Here is a 21,535-nt window from a genome sequence, read left to right on the forward strand (position 1 = left end):
CCTGCTTTTGATGATGAGATGCATTTACTGTGTTTCCATCTCCTCCCCAGCAGGCATCCAAGTCTGATGAATCCTTGTTAACGAACTTCTGCTTCCTGCAGAGACCTGTGAGACTTCCATGGGCCTTAATTGCCCTGCCTCTGCCCAGGTGGGCATGGGGCTTCCCCAGGCGCCTTCTGCAGGGGTGGGGGTGGGGGTCACGCCAGCCAGAGGGATCAACGCTTCAGCATTGAGGCGGAAGTTTCCTCTGTCCGCCCTGCCCGAGTCCTCCCTCCTGACCCACTGCTCTCTCCCTGTCCAGTGCCACCTCTGCATTTAGCCCCTTCCTCTTCCCTCCCCTCTTCTCCATGCATTGCAATAGAACACCTTCATGTGCTGGGGCCATGCTGGGCTCTCTTGCATGTAATTCAGATCCAATCTACAAAGTAAATAGCATTTGTACTCACTTTCCCAGATGAGAAATAATAAGATACAAAAGAATTAAGTGGCTTACCCAGGTTCCCATAGCTAGTTACTGCTCAAATCAGAGAGCGACCCTGTGGCTGCCTGGCTTTCCATCTCATCATTGATGAATTTTTAAAGTAGCTTCTTCATTTGAAGCTGTCTGTGTTGGCTGTCTTTCTCACGTGCCACTTTTGCTACATCTCACCACACACACCCCTACAATGTGCCCTCTGGATGCGTCTTCAAATAAACTACAAATTCACCGGGTACCTGTGATGTACCGGGAGCTGCTCTAGTCTGCAGGGAGAGGGCAGTGAGCGGGCCTTATCTCAGGCACTTTCACTCTCTTCCTTTCTGCACCGACAGTTGGGCCTGTTGAGGTTTTTTTTGCTTCTTCTGTCTTTAGCCCAGAAACACTTTTATATTGGGCACAAAATTTTGCTTTGTGCTTTGTCTTTGGCAAACCCCTCCCAACTTTTCTTCTTGCAAGGTCACTGTCATGCAATTTCCCATTTTGTTTCCAGCCTTGAAGATGTTAGCTGGCCCTGAGCCACTCTTCTCTTCCTCACCCATGCCCTCCATACCATTTCAGGGTAGATGTCTTTTCTGGAACCTCTCATGTACTCATGGCAGCCTCCCCCCCCCCCCCCCGCCCCACCACTGTCTGCTGAAAGCTGGCATGGCTATAGAAGCTGCAGGGTTGATGGCACCTTGGGGTCCACTGAGACACCAGTACCCATGAGGTCAAGGGCAGGACAAAGATCCCTGAGGGCCGGGCCTGAGAAAGGAAGAGCCAAGTTGGGAAGCAGTGCTCATTCAAGTCATTCATTCAAAATCTGTATTGAGTCACTTCTTTGTTTCAGGGACTGATCTTGGCATGAGCTGTAGAAATGAATGAAACTAATGAACCTACCCCAGTGGAGTTTGCAATACACCGGGAAAGACAAGCCACAAACAGATAAATATATACAATAATGTCAGACGGTAATAAATATTACAAAGAGGAATAAAGTAGGATCTAGGGATAGACCTGATGGAAGAGAGGAGTGGGGGCCGTTTCAGATAGTATGATCAGAGAAGAACTTTCTGGGAGGGGCAGCATTTAAGTAAAGTAATAAATGAAGTAAGAGAATGGGCCAAGTGAATACCTGAGGGAGACATTTCCAGGCTGAGGAAACGGCTGTTGCAAAGGCCCTGAGGTAGGAAGCATGCTTGTTGGTTTTGAGCAGAAGCAGGAAGCCAGCATTGCTGGAGGGAGTAAGAGAGAAGGGGATAAGGGGTGAGTGGGGAGAGCCAGAGCTTCAATCATGAGGGAGCGTATAGGCCATGATAAGCTGTTGGGATTTGAACCCAGGACTTCTGATTCCAGCTATAGCGCCCTTTATGTTGCACCACACTGCCTCTTGAAGGGTTTTCCTAAGAGATAGTCTAGTTTTAAAGGTCAGCAAAAGTGATGGTTTGGACTCTGTTGCCATTTACTTTCCTTCGGTTTACTCACAAGCCAGCTAACAATCAGAGGCAAGGTCATGTACAAGATCAAGAATACAAAGGTCAAATCTTCCTAACACCTCTCTTATTTTCCTCAGAGGTGTACCCTAAGTTCTGAGTTCATATAGCCTGTGAGGAGAGAAGAATCTGCCATGAGGAGGAGGCCAGAAGCATTGGGCCGAGGAGGGTCATGTTGTCTCAGGTGCATTGTATTCTTCTATGAACCCAACTGTGTCACCCCCAAAATTTATGTTGAGGCCCTAACGCCCAATGTGACTATATTTGGAGATGGGGCCTTTAGGAAGGTAATTAAGGTGATAAGGGTAGGGTCCTAATCTGATAGGACTGGTGCCTTATAAGAAGAGGCACCAAAGAGAGTTCTCTGTCTCTGTTTCTGTCTCTTTGTCTCTCTCTTTGTGCACACAGAGAAAAGGCCATGTGAGGGCACAGTGAGATGGTAGCTCTCTCTACAAGTCTGGAAGGGACCTCATTAGTAACCAACCCTGATGGCACCTTGATCTTGGACTTGTAGCCTCCAAAACTGTAAGAAAATAAATATCTTTGTTTTAAGCCGCACAGTCTGTGGTATTGTGTTATGGCAGTCTGAGCAGACTAATATACACTCTAATGAGTTCCTTCTGTTTTCTGTTCTTTATTGCATCACTGGGCCTCTAGCAGGCCTGACCAGGGCCTATGTCACCATCAAATTGGAGAGGAGCATTGCCTCTGACTTCTGGGAAGCACAGTTTTGCTTACAGAAGGGCCAGGAAGGGATAATTCAGAATCCAAGATGTCTTAACTTGTTTATGACTCTATTTCTTCATCTGTAAAATGGAGATCATCATATCATTGCTCCAGGGGAAGTCTTAGGTATAAAGTTCAATGTAATAAATAGTTGCTGACATTCGTTATGCATAAGGTGTTGTACTGGCAAGGATATAAGGGCTGTTGTACTGGCAAGGATATAAGGGCACATGTGTATGACCCTTATGGGAAATTTTTCTTCATAATAATGTACATGTATAAATCAGTTGTGAAAGCATTTTGGGAGTGTCACATTTTTATTATTATTTTTTAATTTAATGCTTATTTATTTTTGAGAGAGAGAGAGAGAGAGAAAGACAGAGCATGAGCAGGGGAGGGGCAGAGAGAAAGGGAGACACAGAATCCAAAGCAGGCTCCAGGCACTGAGCCATCAGCACAGAGCCCAATGTGGGGCTCGAACCCACGTGACATCATCACCTGAGCTGAAATCGAAGGCTTAAACCAACTGAGCCACCCAGTGTCACATTTTTACGTAAGGAGGGGTTTTTTCTTATCATGTTAATAATCTTGTTACTTGTTTAATGTAAGTGCACTGATTTTTGTAATCATTATAATCTTCTAAGTATTATCTCTTAAGGTATTAAAATATTTATAAGATTAATGTATTTGTGAATTTAATTAAACATTTAGAAGTAGTGGATTAGGTTTGCAATATTTAAATATTTAGAAAAAAATTACTTTATTAAATGTATATATTTTGATTTATTATATACCTAGTCTAAGAATATTTGGAGGGTCATTGACTATTTAATGTTCAAAGAATTGCTAATTATTTAATAAATGTATACATAAGATTACAGCATTATGCACCCCTCCAAGGTAACAAAAAAATGGAGGGAAGTAGGGGCTGTTAAGAATGCAGAGCAGGGTGATGTAGAAAGACTCGGGAGCTGCTGCCAGATGTTTGAGAGATACAAAGAGAAGGAGAAAGATTGAAGGTGGGGATGGGGTGGGATGGGTTTCTGTATGCTAAGAAAACAAATCCTCTTGGGCATTTTCTTGAAGGGATGTATTAAAGATTCTAATTGCTTAATTACTCCTTAGTTGCCAGGCTGTGTTTCTTTGAATGTACCTCCATGCTATAACTGGACCACACAACTACCTGACTTCACACAGGTTACAGGAGCAAACGTGCAAGGTAAATGCACAGAATTATTAAAACGAAGCAGTTTTCTCTGCAGTATCATTCAAATAGAGCCAAAGCCTTCCCTCCTGGGAAGTCCAAACAGCCTATGCTTAAACTTTCTGCAAAGTGACTTGTCCAAGTTGGCTTACAGATGAAGGATGGTGTGTTTTCGGTGAAAGCATCTTGGAGAGGTCTACTCTGTACCCAGTACTTTGCTAGTTGCTTTTACATATGTTGTCTTATGTAATTTTCACAACACTATGAGATAGATCTTAATAGTTTCAGGTTTACTGATTAGAAAATTGAAATTTTGAGAGATTGCTTCCCTTGCCTGGGAACTCCAGAGCCAGAGTTCACACAGGACTCCCAGACTGTGAACCCACAGCCTCCCTGTTGCACTGAACTGCTTCCCAGGACCTTAGTCTTGAGTCTTGTATGTTACCCATAGTCCAGTCCTCACCGATCTGTGATTTTCTCTTTCTTGTAGCCTTGCGGCAAAATGAAAACAAACCAACACAAAATAAAACCCCTAACTTTTAGTTTAAGCTTGTGAATTTCAACCATCCCTAAAACACAGGTGGTCAGGACTGAGCTCAACCAGATTTGGGATATTCTTGATTTCTAGTACACATTTTTGATGGTCTAACATTTAACTTTTGAGATTGTGGCTTTGTTCCCATATTTCTGGATATAACGAAATTTATTTATGTAAAAAGCTTTTTATAGATGTCTGCATTTGAGAGGTTAAGGAGACCCAGAGTTGCTTTGAGTCATGATGAATTTGCCTTCCATGACATCACTTCTTAAGCAGAGGATTAAAGTCCTTTGTTCCAACAGCCCCTGGGGGTGTCACCTTGGAGCAGTTCCCAGATGCTTGCTTCTCCCTCATCTCAAGGGTGAATTCTGACTTCTGGCAGAAGTGCTACGTTATGCTCAGCATAATCACTGCAATCTTTTAATTTTTTAAATGTTTATTTATTTTTGAAAGGGAGAGAGAAAAAGAGAGAGAGTGCTTGCGCGCGAGCGAGTTGGGGAGGGGCATGGAGAGAGGGAGACACAGAATCTGAAGCAGACTCCAGGCTCTGAGCTGGCAGCACAGAGCCCATCGTGGGCTTGAACCCATGGACAACGAGATCATGACCTGAGCTGAAGTGGGGCCCTCAACCTACTGAGCCACCCAGGTGCCCCACTGCATTCTTATAAGTAGGAATAGGAGTATACCATTTTCAGAACACTCAAAATAACAAAATCCAAACGTGAAGAACAAATTAGGGACCAACTCATAATTAATTAAAACTAAATAATTAATAAAAACTCAATTGAGACAAAATATCTAGTAGCACATGATAGTTTGCATTTCTGTAGAGTTTTATAGATTCCAAAAGGATTGGCATATGTTTTCATATTTTTTTTTGTCCTCATGACTACTTTGCAAGATGGGGCAAGTATGTCAATTCTCATGTTACCGAGAAGAAAAACCAGGGCAAAGACAGCCAAGTCCTTTGCCCAAGGTCACATAGCTGGAAAGTGTTAAGAGCTGAGGCTAGGTCTCAGCTCATTTGACTCAGTGTTAAAACACTCTTTCCTTTATAAGCGTGCTTTTTCAGATTTATATTTTCCCTTGCAATAGAACTCAGATACTCAGAGCTATTTTGACATGTATTCAAATTTGAAATGGAGAACAGTTTGTAAAAAATGACCTGACTTTTTCCAAAGAGGGTAGTGGGAGGTCTGAAATATTCTGAAAAGAGTCTCTGAAGATATATACCATCAAGAAGCACTAGCAAATCTTTTAAAAAACACAGATAATCAGGTCTGACTACAAATATATTCAATAAAAATTTCCAGGTCTGGGTTTGTTTGTTTGTTTGCTTGTTTGTTTTAAAAGCTAAAGAGTTGATTCAGCCCTAATTAAAAAGCACAAACTCAAATGTGGCCCACACGAGGCAATCTGAGGACTGGTGAAAAGGGTCATCAATTTTCAAAGTGAATGGCTCCTGTGCTCAAAGACTTACGCCATTTCCTTGCAGGCAAACCTAATAAAATTAATTTGTACTTATCTCCTCAAGCAGAGAAGAATATAGAATGAATCAAGTACAGTTGAAGATAATCAAGAGTAAATTCCGTTTGGCTGCAGGACATTGTTCTATATTTATACTGAAGATCTACTCTTCATGTTCCTTCTAGAGTAATGTTCCTCAGATACGAATGACTCCAGTCATTATGTAGTCTTCCTCAGAAGTCTCCCATGACTTCCCAGTGCCTCTTGAATCATGTTCACAATCCTCCATGATCCCACCCAACCTGCTTCCCCAGCCTTTATGGACTACCATTGCCTACCAGTCCACATCAGAGTGTCACAATTTTCAAAAAGCACTAGATTTGTTTGGGTCTTTAAGTCCCTCAACTGCAATACCCTTCCCTTCTTCCTTCCTCATTGTCTGTCTGCTAAACTCTGCTCTTTCTTAAGCTCTGGACCATTTTCCATAAAACCGTCATTTGAACTAGAATTCTTTATACTCTGTGTTCTGTTGGTGGTTCATCTGTCTGTTCCTTGTTTGTAACATCCATCAGTTTCTGACTTATGTCTTCGTGTTATGTGGCATAAAAAAAAAATCAAGTAGTAAATTTAATTTAATGTAGTCCCAGGGTTGGAATTCATCCAAGAACCTGGCAGAAATAAACATAAAACCTCTCTGGAGGAGAACCAACATAAGCTTCAAAATATTCCCACTGATAAAGTTCCAAAGAACAGGGGCCCGGAGTCAAAAATCACAAAACATACCAAATCACCATGGATGAGAGGCAGCAAAGATGATATAAATCATAGTAATATTTCAGAATACAAAAGATAGGAGATCTCAAGACCAACCAGGAAAAAGTCAACTCACTTATGAAGCAGTATCACACTCCAGTTTAGTGTATAGTACACAAGAAAATAAGGTATAAGTGGCAAGTGTAGTAGCTAAGAGCATGAGCTCTGAAAACACATTGACTGGTGGTTCTATCATTTGTAAGTACATTTTGGCAAGTGACTTTACCTCTCTGTGACTTAACTTTTTTTTTTTTTTTTTCAACGTTTATTTTATTTTTGGGACAGAGAGAGACAGAGCATGAATGGGGGAGGGACAGAGAGAGAGGGAGACACAGAATCGGAAACAGGGTCCAGGCTCCGAGCCATCAGCCCAGAGCCCGACGCGGGGCTCGAACTCACGGACCGTGAGATCGTGACCTGGCTGAAGTCGGACGCTTAACCGACTGCGCCACCCAGGCGCCCCTTAACTTTTTCATCTGTAAAATATGATTAATAACATTTTCAGTTTCTTGTATTTCATGAAAAAATGCACACATATTTCCTAGAAGAGTATCTAGCATTAATAAATTTTTTTAAGTTTATTTATTTTGATAGTACAAGTGGGAGAGGGGCAGAGAGAGAGAGAGGGAGAGAGAGAATCTCAAGCAGGCTCTGTCCTATTAGTGCAGAGCCTGATTCGGGGCTCAAACTCACGAACTGTGAGATCATGACCTGAGCCAAAACCAAGAGTCAGACACTTAAATGACTGAGCCACCCTGGTGCCCCTGCTAACTGTTATTAAAGGAATTGGACAGCTGACTTCTCATTAGAAACAACAAAAAGCAGAGGATAGTCAACCTAGCTATCAGCCAAGAACTCCTGATTTACCCATATATTTATCTACATCTTTACTATTCCTTCTTGCATTTCAGAGTGTCCATCTGTTATCATTTTTCTTTTGCCAAAAGTAAAATCTTTAGGTTTCCTTTTGTGAGGGCTTATTGCTTGTTAACTCCTTAAGGGTAAATAATATATGAAAACCACAGTGAAATATGAACACCACAGTGGAAGTCACTTGAAACTCACCAGGTTTCAACAGGTTAAAAGTCTCACTATCTCAAATGCTTCCAAGGAGGTAGATGTATGGAGGTTCTCATACACTGCTGTCAGGGGGTTGAACTAGTAAAGCCAATTTGGAAGAGAGTTGGGTATTACGTAGAATGGTTGATCATGAACACATTCCTAAGTATATTATCAGACAAGCTTTGACATGTGTGTACTGAAAGGCACAATGAGAATATCTGTAGAAGCGTTGTTCCAAATAGCCAAAATCTGACATTAATCTAACTCTTCATTAACAGAAGTATGGATAATTAAATGTTACATTCATATGAGCAGCAGTATCATGACTGAAGTTCAAAAAGATAAAGCTAAATGGAAAAAAAATAGTTACTAGATTATTCCATTTATAAAAAGTACAAAAACATGCAAAACTAAATACAGTTGACCCTTAAACAGTGTTGAGTATTGGGGGTGCTAACCTCTTACACTGCTGAAAATCTATGTATAATTTTTGACTCCCTCAGAACTTTACCAATAGCCTACTGTTGACCAGAAGTCTTACTGATAAAATTAAACAGTTGATTAATACATATTTTGTATGTTACATGTATTACATACTATATTCTCACAATAAAGTAAGGCAGAAAAAAGAAAATCTTATTAAGAAAATTGTAAGGAAGAGAAAATACATTTACGGTACTATACTGTAGATAGAAAAAAAATCTACATATAAGTGGACCCACGGGATTCAAACCTGTGTTGTTCAAGAGTTGACTATAATATTTTGCTTGGAGATATATTTATATGGTAAAAAGAGTTACTAACACAAAATTCAGAATAATGGTTACCTTCAACATCAGGGGTACATAAATATGTGTGGTGGTACTAATAAGATTCTATTTCTTAGGCTGATTAGGGAGTAAGAACAGAGGCAACAGTTTTACTCTTTAATTCAGACATTTTTATTTGTATGAAAGTCTTGTGAATAAAGAAAGTGTCATGCTTAGTTTTAAGAAAATTAATTTACATCAAACTCTAAGCATCCATCGCACAAGGCTAATAGGAAATTCAGTCTTGGCCATTATAAGAGTTATCCATTTTGAGAGTTATACAAGAGTTTGTTTTTCCCTAACTTGAGGGTTATGCAAAGGTCCTGATGTTCTACATGAGCCAACACATCAGGGAGGCCCTTCTGGTCCACTGACCCAGGCTGTAGCTTCCATTTATGTCACACGGGCCCTGCTATGTCCACTCTGCACTTGGAATGCAGGAATCTTTGGGGACAAGAGCAGGGGAGCAGGGAGGGGCCAGGGATCCCTGGGCTTATAATTTAGCCTCCTCAGGGGGTGCCTGGGTGACTCAATTGGTTATGCATCCAACTCTTGATTTTTGCTCAGGTCATGATCTCATCATTTGTGGGTTCAAGCCCCGTGTCAGATTCTGCACTATCTGCTTGGGATCCTCAATCTCTCTCTCTCTCTCTCTCTCTCTCTCTCTCTCTCTCTCTGCCCCTCCCCTTCTCCACTCATGCTCTCACTCTCTTTCAAAATTAAATAACCTTAAAAAAATAGCTTCCTCAGAACATCATACAGCTAACCCTGCTAAGACATTTCCAACTTCCATGTAAACTAGTCTCCATTCTAAGCTGTGTATCTTTGAACTCTGGATTCTTATGTCAGTGCCATACTCTTTATTTACTAGAGCTTTAAAATACACACTAATTTTTTTAGAACAAGTTCTATTTCATTATAATTCTCCTTGTGGCTTTTATTAGCACTAAATAGCTGCCTCTATGTACTTGGAGACAAAATGTTTCAGAGGAAGGATCTGTATCACCATATTCCCTGAATTACCCCCTCCCCACCTCACCCCCATTCTCCCTGGACAGGGCCTCTATTTTCAAGCTCTTTTCCAGGAATAAAAATGAATTCTCTATAGAAAGCTCCCCCCCCCCACCTGTTTTTGGCCAGTTTGACATAATCTCTGCTTCAGAATAAATTGTAAGTCATCCTAATTAAATTTAAAACATAGAATTGGTCATTTAAAATAGTTATGAAATATAATGGCATTTGTTCTTAGGTCTTTACTGAAATAGCATGATGTCCACTAAAGTTGACACAACAAAAATCCTTTCTCCCAGTTGAACAATTTATGCACTTGCTTGAGGGGATATCTAATCTCTCAAACAAAAAAAGAACTATATCTAAAACCTCAGGACCTTCTTGGCTTTAGCTTTGGTAAATAAAGACTTCCATTTTGTTTTCTTCCTGGAGGACAACATTCTTTACCAGATGAGATGTTTCATCCTGACTAGAGAAAGGAAAAGTCTTGGAAAAAGAAAAAGTCATTAAGCATGCTCTCTGTCTCTGTCTCTGTCTCTGTCTCTCTGTCTCTCTCTCTCTCATGCACACACATGCACACTCACCAGAGATTTAAAGACACAAAGAACTCACAACCCCTCCATGACCGTTCATCCCAAGGACCTTGGGTGCTCTCAGTTATCACAGCTTTATCTGGGCTAGCTTAACCTTGGAGAGTTGTTGAGATTTCTAATCACCCTTCAAAAATCCCTGTGACTTTACAACATAAAGTCCTATTTTAGCTTTGATCCTTCTTCCACCAGCACATCATTCCCTCACCCTCCTCAGCTGCTGGGGCTGCTGCCTAGGTGCTGGCCACGCTGAGCTTGGTTGGCTGTCTGGCTGGCAGTTCTTTTCCACTTCACTTGCAATGTAGAATATGTGGCCTCTGCAAATTCCATTTCAGTTTTCTCCCAGCTGAGGTTTCAGTGGGTTTAACCCTACTGCAGGTGTAGACTCTGATCATCCTCTTTCCATCAGAGCAATCCCTTCTTTGGTCTAGTAAACTAGAGCTAGTGTGTAATCTGAGTAGGTCTGATCAAAGGGAAGCCCTATAACTTTATTAAATGCTTTGAGCAGGAGATACCCTGTTTCTTCTCCTGGAAATAATAAGTAAGGAAACGTAGCCTCAGGCTGTTTGCAATCAGCTTATTCCCATGAGGGGATTCAGCCATGGGACCAAGCCGATAACTGGAGAATAAGGCTCACAGAAGCCCCAGGTGAATAGGTCTGAAGTTTAACTTTTCTTTGGATATTACAGTTATATGAGACAGTGACTGTTTAACTCACTTGGAGTTGGGTTTTCTGTTACATGTGACTAAAAAATATCCTGATGTACCTCTGACCCCAGGAAGTGACTCCATTCATCCCAAGAGGGGTCTCCCCTCCCGTGGCAGGGCTGGACAGGCCTCCCTCAGGGGCCCAAATCCAAGTCTAACCATTTCCTGCTTTCCTTTCTTTCCTTCTTTTTTAAATAAAGTTTATTTATGCATTTATTTAGAGAGAGAAAGAGAGAGTGCAAGCGGGGTAGGGGCAGAGAGAGACAGACAGACAGAATCCCAAGCAGACTCCTTGCTGACAGTGCAGAGACAGACATGGGACTCAAACTCACCAAATGTGAGATCATGACCTGAGCCAAGATCAAGAGATGGACACTTAACCAACTGAACCATCCAGGCACCCCGCCTGCTTTCCTTTCATCTGTCAGTGTTCATTTAGTGCCCATTTCTGGTGGCCTTTCTTTTCTGTCTTGTTTCTTTTTTAATATATATTTTTCAATTTTTTTAATGTTTATTTTTGAGAGAGAGAGAGAGCTCAAGCAGGGAAGGGGCAAAGACAGAGGGGGAGAGAGAGAATTCCAAGGAGGCTCCATGCTGTCAGCACAGAGCCAGATGTGGGGCTCGAACCCATGAATCTTGAGATCATGACCTGAGCCAAAGTCATTGCTCAACTGACTGAATTACCCAGGTGCCCCTGTCTTTTTTTTTTTTTAAACAAACAAACCAACAAACCAACAAAACCCGAAGAATTAATTTAAGTTTTTAAATTTAATTTTAACTTAATTTTTATTTCAGCAATACATATTTACAAGTTAGATGATTAGTTCTTAAAAGGGAAAGAGAAATCGCCACCCTTTTTCCCACTCCAAACTCCCCAGAGGCCAACCTTGTCCGTTCTTTTCATTGTTTCTTCTGGGCTGTAGCCCCTATTGCTAAATAACATTTTTATACAGCTTTTATCATTCTTTAGCTTTAGTTATTGTGCATTTTCTGTGATTGAAGATGGGGACCTAGATTTCTTATACCCCTCCCCCACATACATATCCTCTCCTCTCATTTCCCAAAAAAAGTTATATCACAGCATTTTGTTATTTACATTATATTGTGTAAACTTTAGTCACAGCTGAGCCATGTAGTGTACTATGATTATATTTCCTTTCTTAAACAACAGTTTCTTTTTGCTAGCATTCAATGATCACAGTGTCTTTTCCCTTGCTTACTTTTCTATGTACTTTCACTAGTTCATCCCAACTTCTTCAAGAAAAATATAAATCTCTCCAAATTGATTGTTCAAATCAGTTAGTTTCTTGTTTTTCTGCTACCACCAACATCCTGTGTTGTTCACCTTTCCCCTGTACTGGATTCCTTGTGTCCTAGATGTCATGTTTTCCTCTATCTTGGCTTAATCACTTATTTTGGAGGAGCACATCCTCACAGTAGGTTTCTGATAAAAAGTACATGGGTAATAAAAGTGTTGAGACCTTTCATATTGAAAATGTCTCTATCCTGATTTGTTTGTTGGTAGTTTTTATGTTTGGACCTTTCCCCCCTGCCCATGTGTAGTGGTCATTGACTATTCATAATTAATAATGAGGCTCTAACAGGTTGACTAGATGCTCTCTGAATAGATTAGTTGCAGTGTGGGCCTCCCTGTCAGTAGGTAATAAGGCAGATGCTGGCTTTTATGTTGGGGAATTCTCAACAGTCTGTATCTGTTAGTCTTTTTCTTGCATTTCCCCATAGGTGAATTCTCGTCTATTGTTTTGACAGGATATTCTGTCAGCATCCAGACAGAGGAGTAAGGGAAGGGTTCTGGGACTCTTGTTTACAATGAAAACATTCACTTCTTCCCTGACTTTAGAGCACTACCTCTCTCCCACACTCTACTCTGCCTGGATTCAACAACTCTAAAGAGGAAATCTCATGACAGTGAGGAGGGGTAGGTGCCTGGTGGGGGGAGGGAACTCTTATTCAGATTTTCAACCAATTTGCCTGAAGATTTGTAGGAAGAGCGGTAAAGTAAGCACCTGGCCAACCCTTCTGCATGGAGATTTTTTAAACTCTTACAAGCTGTGTGAACTTGAACAAGTTTCTTAATTTCTCTGAGCTTCCATTTCTTCATTCATAGAGTGAATGGCTTTAGTGTGAGGGTTAAATGGGGTTCCTGAATGTCAAATGCCTGGCACAAGTCTGCCCAGCGTGGAGAGGGCATTCAACTGTTGGTGGTACAATGTTCAGGGAGGTAGTAGTTGGTAGTCTCCCTAGCTTTTTTCAGTGGACAGAAAGGATCCCTTCCCACTATCCAGTTCTTTTCTATACTCCCTCAAAAGGAAAGCCACCCTACGCATGTTCTGCCAAGATATTAATAGAATTTCAGGGGTACAGCCACCTTTACAACTTACCCTCTACCCCACTCTCTCTTTCAGTGCCCAACCAAACCCTTAAAGCGACCTCCTCCTTTCTGGCTCCCATCCAAATGGATTAATGAGCAGGACTGAGAACTGCAGTGCAGTCCAAACCCAAATCCTAAGAGTAATATTGATCCCCTCTATTCTGCTATTTCACACATAATCCCTCCACCCCCTAGGGTAATGCCCCAGTTCCTCCTCCTAGTCTTCTTATCCTTTCTAACCCCCTGGAGAGAGAGACAAAGAGAACCTTCTTGCCTTCAGTGTGCTAGAGCCTCTCTCCCAGTGCAAAATAAAATTTGTCTTTCTCCCTACTTCTAACCAGCTCTTTCTTGCCCTAGTCCTTCTCTCCCTTTTTCTCTCACCGTTCTTTTTTGGGACCCTGACTGCCTTGTTAAAGGGCAGCCTTCTTCACAAAGTCTTTTCACTGATTCCTTAGGATACTTTTCTTATCTGCTCTGGAATCTCCTTTAGCTCTGGAACCTGGCTATATCTTAGGGGACTGAAGATGGAAGAGGAGCTGGAGAAGCTGGGGAAGTTGAAGTTGTCTTAAAGTTAATTTAGATTGGCTGGTAGAACAGAGATCTGGTACAGAATCTGAAGAAAATAAGCACCCAGTGTGCTCAGCATTTTTTCCCAGTCTAACATTTTAGGTTGCAAGACTAGTAGAGATTTTGCCTGCTACATTCTCATTTAGACTCAACCACTGAAAACACACCTAATAAAATGTTTGAAGTAGGACTTATTAACAGAAGTCATGGTCAATTTAAATGTTAGGAATTGATCTTTGTTGGAAATAATGTAAATACATGGTCATGTGACTGGGACTATGTGTGAATGAAGGTGGACACAAGTATACAAGAACAGGCCTCATTTAATAACCCCTTAAACTTGTGTTTCCTCTTTCAACCACATGCAGACAGGAATGCTGTACTTTGTCTTCCAGGGGTGATCTTTTCTGAGTGCAGACCTTAGTCTGTCCTTAAAATTTTCCCCAGCAAAATAATAGAGCAAAGGATTGAGGCAGCTATTGGTTGCTGCCAAGGTCAGTGTGATGACCACAGCTTTATGAAGATTGTCTTCGCATGTATCCACTTTCCACACGACCAGGTGGAGGGTTCTCAGTATGTGATAAGGCAGGAAACACAGAAGGAAGATGATCAAGGCAATGATGATGGTGATAAGTGCTTTCTTGTGAGAAACCCGCAGCCCAGATTCTGGGACCTTTACCTTTAACAGGACTCGAATGATTAGCAGATAACAGATGCTGAGCAAGCAGAATGGTAGCATGAAGCCTATCACCAAGGCAATGTAGTTCATCGTCTTCAGTTTAACAATTTTATTCATATTCAACTCTAAGCATAATGTGGTATTGCCATTCTGCTCAGAGCCATTGTTCAGAAGCACTACTGAGGAAGCCATGATAAGGACCCATATGACCACACACAGAATCCAGGCACTCCTGATACTAGCCACATGGAGGAGCCGGAAGGGATGAACAGTTGCCAGAAAACGCACAATGCTCAGCACAGTCAGGAAATAAATGCTGCTGTACATGTTGACATACATAGAATAAGACATAATCCTGCAGCTCAGGTCCCCAAATATCCAATTGGAGCCTCTGATGTAATAGTCAACTCTGAAGGGCAGTGTACTTGTGAACAAAAAATCTGAAATGGCCAGGTTTAGCATGAAAACATTCACAGACGTGGACTTCTTATAAGGCTGCAGGAAAACATATATGGAAAATCCATTTCCCAAGGTTCCCCAGACAAATATTATCAGGTACACGATGGGGTAAAATCCCCTTTTGAAGTTTTCGATTGAACAGTCCGTGTTGTTGTCATTACTGCTGAAGATGCCATTGGGTTCCATTTATGATGTGGAGATGTATAGAGGCAAGGGCATAAGTTTTCTCTCCACGCTGGATTAAAAAAAAAAAAAAACAAAACACAGACACAAAAAGTTACTTCCTGCTCACTACTTACATCTTTCCAGGTTTTAATGAAACAGGGAGAAATACTAGCTTTTCTTTGAAACTTGAGTCAAAAATATCAGCAAAGTTTTTACCATATGCTCCATTATATTTCATGATACATTTCTAGAATACAAAATAAACATTCATTTACTTTGTTGAAACAGAAGCCTCAAACTTGGGAGACCTTTGGTCCAGTGCTTATGTTCATACTGCAGTCCAAATCTACCAGACAGCAGATGTTACAACAAAATGTATGGAAGACAAAAGGAAGTGGCACAACATTTTCAAGTGCTGAAAGAGAAGTCTACCAACATTCTACTATGTTGAATAACAGTGGCAAGAGTGGACATCCCTATCTTGTTCCTGACTTTAGGGGGAAGGCTCTCAGTTTTTCCCCATTGATGATGTTGGCATGGGGCCTTTCATATATGGCTTTTATGATCTCGAGGTATGATCCTTCTATCCCTACTTTCTTAAGGGTTTTTATTGAGAAAGGATGCTGTATTTTGTCAAATGCTTTCTTTGCATCTATTGAGAGGATCATGTGGTTCTTGTCCTTTCTTTTATTGATGTGATGAATCACATTGATTGTTTTGTGGATACTGAACCAGCCCTGCATCCCAGGTATAAATCCCACTTGGTCATGGTGAATAATTTTTTTAATGTATTATTGGATCTGGTTGGCCAATATGTTGAGGAAGAAAAGTCTACAATTCAGAGTTCTATAGCCAGCAAAAATATCCTTCAAATATAAAGGAGAAGTCAAGGCATTCTCAAATGATGGAAAACTAAGAGAATTTGTTGGCAGCAGACCTACCCTAAAAGAATGACTAAAAGAAGTTCTCATATCAGAAAGGAATCAGTAAAAGAAGGAACCTAGGAACATCAGAAAGTAAGAACATGATAAGCAAAAATATGGGTAAGTACAATAGGATTTTCTTCTCTTTTTTGATTCTAAGTTATGTTTGATGATTGAAACATTGTCTGGTGTGATGAGCTTTAATGTAGGGGAATTTTTAAAGATAATTATAACTATATTATAAATGGGGAAAGGTAAAAGGATACAAAGGAGGTAAGATTTCCACACTTCACTTGAGTTGGTAACATGATGATGCCAATAGACTGTGGTAAGTGATGTATGTGTAATGTAACACCTAGAGCAGCCATTAAAAAGCTATACAAAGAGATAAGCTCAAAACACTAGAGATAAATCAAACCAGAATACTTAAGAGTGTTCAAATAGCCAACAAGAAGATAAGAAAAAGAAAATAGATAATACAAATAGAAAAATAAAATAAAATGGCACACTTATCCCTAAAAAATAAATAATTACAATAAATATAAATAGTGTAAATATACCAATTAAAATATAGATTGACAGACCGATATATCTATATCTGTCTATATATATATATATATATATATGTAAATTATATGCTGTATATAAGAAATTCACAGTATTGACATGTTGAAAGTAAAAGGGCGAAAAACATATATGTCATGCAAACATTAATGAAAGGAAATCAGGAGTGGCTCTTAAGACCAGATAAAGTAAACTTTAGAACAGAGAAAATTATGCAAGGGACAATATATAATGATAAAAGAGTTTATCTACCAAAAAGACACATCAATTCTAAATGTGTATACACCTAACAACAGTTACAAACTATGTGAAGCAAAAACCGATAGAACTGAAAGGAGAAATTGACAAGTTCATAGGTATAGTTGGTAATTTCAATACCCTCTCTCAGTAAGTGATAGAGCAGCTAGACAAAAATCCACAAGAATACAGAAAAACTCAAATATAACATCAACCAACAGGAACCAATTGACATTTATAAAAAAATCCATTCAACCAAAGCAGAATACACATTCTTTTCAAGTGCCCACAAAACATATACCCAAATAAACCACATCCTGGGCCATAAAAAGAAAACCTCAACAGATTAAAAAAAAATTTGAAACCGTACAGAGTGTGCTCTATAACTACAATGGAATCAAACTAGATATCAACAGCAGCAAGATAATAGGAAAATCTCCAAATGCTTGGGCACTAAACAACACTCTTCTAAATATTCCATGGGTCAAAGAGGAAGTCTCAAGGGAAACCAAATGATATATTGAACTCAATAAAAATGAAAATGTATCATATCAAAATTTGTGGGGTATATCAAAAGCATTGCTAAGAGAGAACTGTAAAACACTAAATGCATACATTACAAAATAGTTTTAAATCAATCATCTAAGCTCCAATCTCAAGAAACTAAAAATTTTTTAAATGAGATAAACCCAAATCAAGAAAAAGGGGGCAAGTAATAAAGGTAAAAGCAGAAATCAAGGAAATTGAAAACAAAACAAAACAAAAATCAAGGAGAATCGATGAAAGAAAGAACTGGTTATTTGGAAAGATCAATACAATTGACAAACCTCTAGCAAGACAGACAAAAGTAAAAATAGAGCAGACACAAATTACCATTATCAAGAATGTGAAACAGGGAACATCGTGATAGATACATCAAAAATATAATAAAGGAATACCATGATTACCTCTACAAGAATAAATTTGATAACCTAAAGGAAATGGATTAATTTCTTTAAAAAAAAAAACTACCCCAACTCACCAAATACAAAATGATAAGTTTAACTACTGAGAAAATTAAATTCTTAATTTAAAGCTGTAAAAGGAATCTCCAAGTCCAGGTGGTATCCCTGGAGACTTCTACCCAAATCTACCATATTTAAATAAGAATTAACACCAATTCCATGCAATCTCTTCCAGAAGACAGAAGAGGAGGATACATATCCCAGTTTATTTTACAAAGCTAGTATTACCTTGATATCAAAACCAGACACAGTATAAAACAAAAGACTACAGACCAATATTCCTTATGAACATAGACACAAAATCTCTTAGCAAAATATTAGCAAGTAAATTTTAGCAATATTACAAGAAGAATTATATATCATGACCAAGTATGGTTTATTTCATGCATTCAAGCCTGGTTCAATATTTAGAAAACAGTCAATGTAATTCATGTTAAGAGGCTAAATGACAAAAATCATGTGATCATATCAATGAATGCAGAAAAAGCATATGAACAAAATCCAATACCAACTCTTGATCAAAACTCTTAGAAACAGAGGCATACAGGGGAACTTCCTCAACTTGATAATTATCAACAAAAAACCCCCGCTCATAGCTAACATAGTTAAGGGTGAAAGACTGCATGCCTTCTGCTTAAAACTGGGACCAATGCAAGGATGTCTACTCTTACTACTCTTATTTAACATAATGCTGTAAATTCTAGCCAGTGAAATAAGGCAAGAAAGGAAATCAACATCTTACTGATCAGAAAGGAAGAAAGAAAACACTCCCCATTTGCAGATGACCTGACTGTTTACACAGAAAATCCCAAGGAATCTACACCAAAAAGTCATAGAAGTAACAAGTAAATTCAACCAAGTCACAGGACACAACACATAAAAATCAATTGTATTTTTATATACTAGCAATGAACATATGAACACATTGGAATAAGAAATACAGTACCATTTGCAATCATTCAAAAATAAAATGAAATACTTAAGTGTAAATCTAACAAGACATTCCAGAATTTATATGTTGAAAACTACAAGATGCTGATGAAAGAAATCGAAGTTCGAAGTAAATGGAGACACACACCATGTTCATGGATTGGAAGGCTCAACAGAATAAAGATGTCAATCTTTCCCAAATTGGTTTATAGGATTAATGAAATTCGTAATAAAATTCAGGCAATACTTTTTTTGTTGTTGAAATAGATAAGATTATTCTAAAATTTATGTGGAAAGGGAAAGGAATTGGAAGTGCTCAAGACTGTGTGATATTGAAGGGATAGACACATAAATTAGTGGAACAAAACAGAGTACCTAAAAAAAGAGTTACACAAATATGCTTAACTAATTTTTGACAAAGGGCAAAAGAGATTCAACAGAAGAAAGATGGTATTTTTGTAGTGCTGGAGCAAGTGGACATCCATAGGCAAAAGAATGAACCATGACTTAAACCTCGTACCTTATACAAAAATTAACAAAAATGGATCATAGACCAAATTAGTCAAATGTGAAACTATAACTTTTTTAGGAAAAAAGGCATATGATAAGATCTTTGGGATTTAAGGCTAGACAGAGAGTTCTTGGACATAACATCAAAAACATGATCCATGAAAAGAAAAATTGATAAATTGGAATTCATCAAGATGGAAAACTTTTGCACTGCAAAAAGTTCTGTTAAGAGGATGAAAAGATAAGCTACAGACTAAGAGACAATATTTGCAAAACACAGATTCAACAAAGGACCAGTGTCTACAGTATATAAAGAACTCTCAAAACTCAACAGTAAAAACCAAACCAACAAAACAAAACAAACAATCCGATTAGAAAATAGGCAAAAGACATGAAGAGATATTTCAGGTGTGTAGATGACATATAGGTACATAAAAGTTTGTCTAATAGCATTAGCCATTAAGGAGATGCCAACTATAACTACCATGGGATAGAACTACACATCTATTAGAATGGCTAAAAAAAAAAAAAATAGTGATAACCCCAAGACATTCTAGTTACCAATCAGACTTGTAAATGTAGTAAATTGTGATAATTGTTTCCTAAACTTCTAATACCCATTGTATAGTCTGTCTATTGTCCTGAGTGTTGTTTGCCTCTCAGAGGAAAAGTTTCTAAGGAAAAGACAAGGAAAGACCCCACTAGTCCATCTTCCAGCTGCCCCAGGGACTGAGTGTTCAGAAGGACTGGCATTCTTTGCACAAATTTTGTCCTTTGGATCAACTTGGTGTAAGGTCATCATTTCAAAAATTGGAATGACTTCCTCTGTCATATCTTTGTGACCCTGAGATCTGCTTTGTTGTTTATTCAGCCCTAACTTGAGACAGGTGACCTTTGCCCAAATTTCAGAGGCAGAAGTGCAGACAAGCACCATCCTTACACCACCGCAGGTCTCCTGGGGCCCACTCAACTTCAAACTGCACATCTCCCAGGGCCAAGAGGTTTCCTTCAGCTTTTCCTCCCTGTAAAGCACTCGTGCAACTGGCACAGTATCACCAGGGACAATTCAGAATTGTAATGGCCGCTTTGGGGAAGTTTTGACATAAACAAGATCGTTTACTTGAGAGCCACTCTAGAAACAAAGAGTTTCCTTCAAGAGGAAGTTGTCTAAAAGAAAGATTCTTTTATTTAATGTTGGTGATACCCCTTCCTTTACTTCCTTCTGTTGGGGACTAATAAATGGTGGGGTTTTTTTGTTTTTTGGTTTTTGTTCTTTTTAAATAAGTCATTGACAAAATTGGCGAGGATGTAAGCCAATTTTGATGTCACTCCTTTTCATGTATATATTTTGAAATATGTTGTTTGTTTGTTTTTTTAGATTTTATTTTTAAGTAATCTCTATACCCAATGTGGGGCTTGAACTCACAACCCTGAAGTCAAGAGTTGCATGCTCCTCCGACTGAGACAGCCAGGCACCCCCCAAAAATTGTTTTTCTATATACAACCTTTCTTCTCAGAGGGAACATAATTGTCTTTTTTTAGTGTTAATGTCATATTCATCTAAAGGAGTTTCCTCTTCCTTTTTGTTTTTCATTTCCTCTTTCTCATTTTCCTTCTCTTAAGAAATAATGATTACTTGATTAAGAGTCCTTCACTCTTTATGTGTACATTTGAGGAATGTATAGTCCAGATAAATAGGTGAAATGTATGAAATGTAAAAAAAGACAAAGTTATTAAGATGTATTTCATTTGTGGACCCTAAAAGTATATTTACATAATAGCTTTGTTATTACACTTGTGAGAAAAGAAAGGGCATTACTTCTAAGTTAAAAGAAGATAACATTTTTAGCATGATTCAGAGTCTTTAAAAATTAGTTTAATATATAAAAACTAGTGTCAGCACAATATTTTGGTTTGTACAAGGCCAGGATTAAATTTCTTTTGATTAAACTGAATTTCCTGCATTGTTTATGAATTAAGCAATATTCCACTACTTCCATAACTTGTTTAAAATTCAAAATTATACATATAAAATTGTATTTAACTAAAATGACCGATAACAATGAATGCCTTTTTAAAGGTTTAATTTTATGACATTCTAACTTTGGGACAAAGCATAAGAATTTAATATTTTAACTAAAATTATAATTTCCTAAAATTATGATTATAATTTATAATTATAATTATAAATCCTTAACTAACTTTAGGACCTCAGACAAATAATTAA

The 21,535-nt window shown here is 38.8% G+C and overlaps 1 protein-coding gene across 5 annotated transcripts in view; it reads right to left on the reverse strand.

Moving 5' to 3' along the window:
* Positions 1-9,710: 9,710 nt before the first annotated feature.
* CYSLTR2 (cysteinyl leukotriene receptor 2) overlaps positions 9,711-21,535 on the reverse strand; it is a 42,099-nt gene continuing 30,274 nt past the window's right edge. For all 5 annotated transcript variants that reach the window (XM_049646919.1, XM_049646918.1, XM_049646915.1 and 2 more), the window contains one exon: positions 9,711-15,210. In XM_049646919.1, coding sequence (XP_049502876.1) covers positions 14,172-15,161 — 990 coding nt within the window. In that variant the 5' untranslated portion in view covers positions 15,162-15,210 and the 3' untranslated portion in view covers positions 9,711-14,171. The remainder of the gene's footprint in view (positions 15,211-21,535) is intronic.

The sequence above is a fragment of the Panthera uncia genome, assembly GCF_023721935.1.
Source record: "Panthera uncia isolate 11264 chromosome A1 unlocalized genomic scaffold, Puncia_PCG_1.0 HiC_scaffold_16, whole genome shotgun sequence".
Classification (NCBI taxonomy): Eukaryota; Metazoa; Chordata; class Mammalia; order Carnivora; family Felidae; genus Panthera; species Panthera uncia.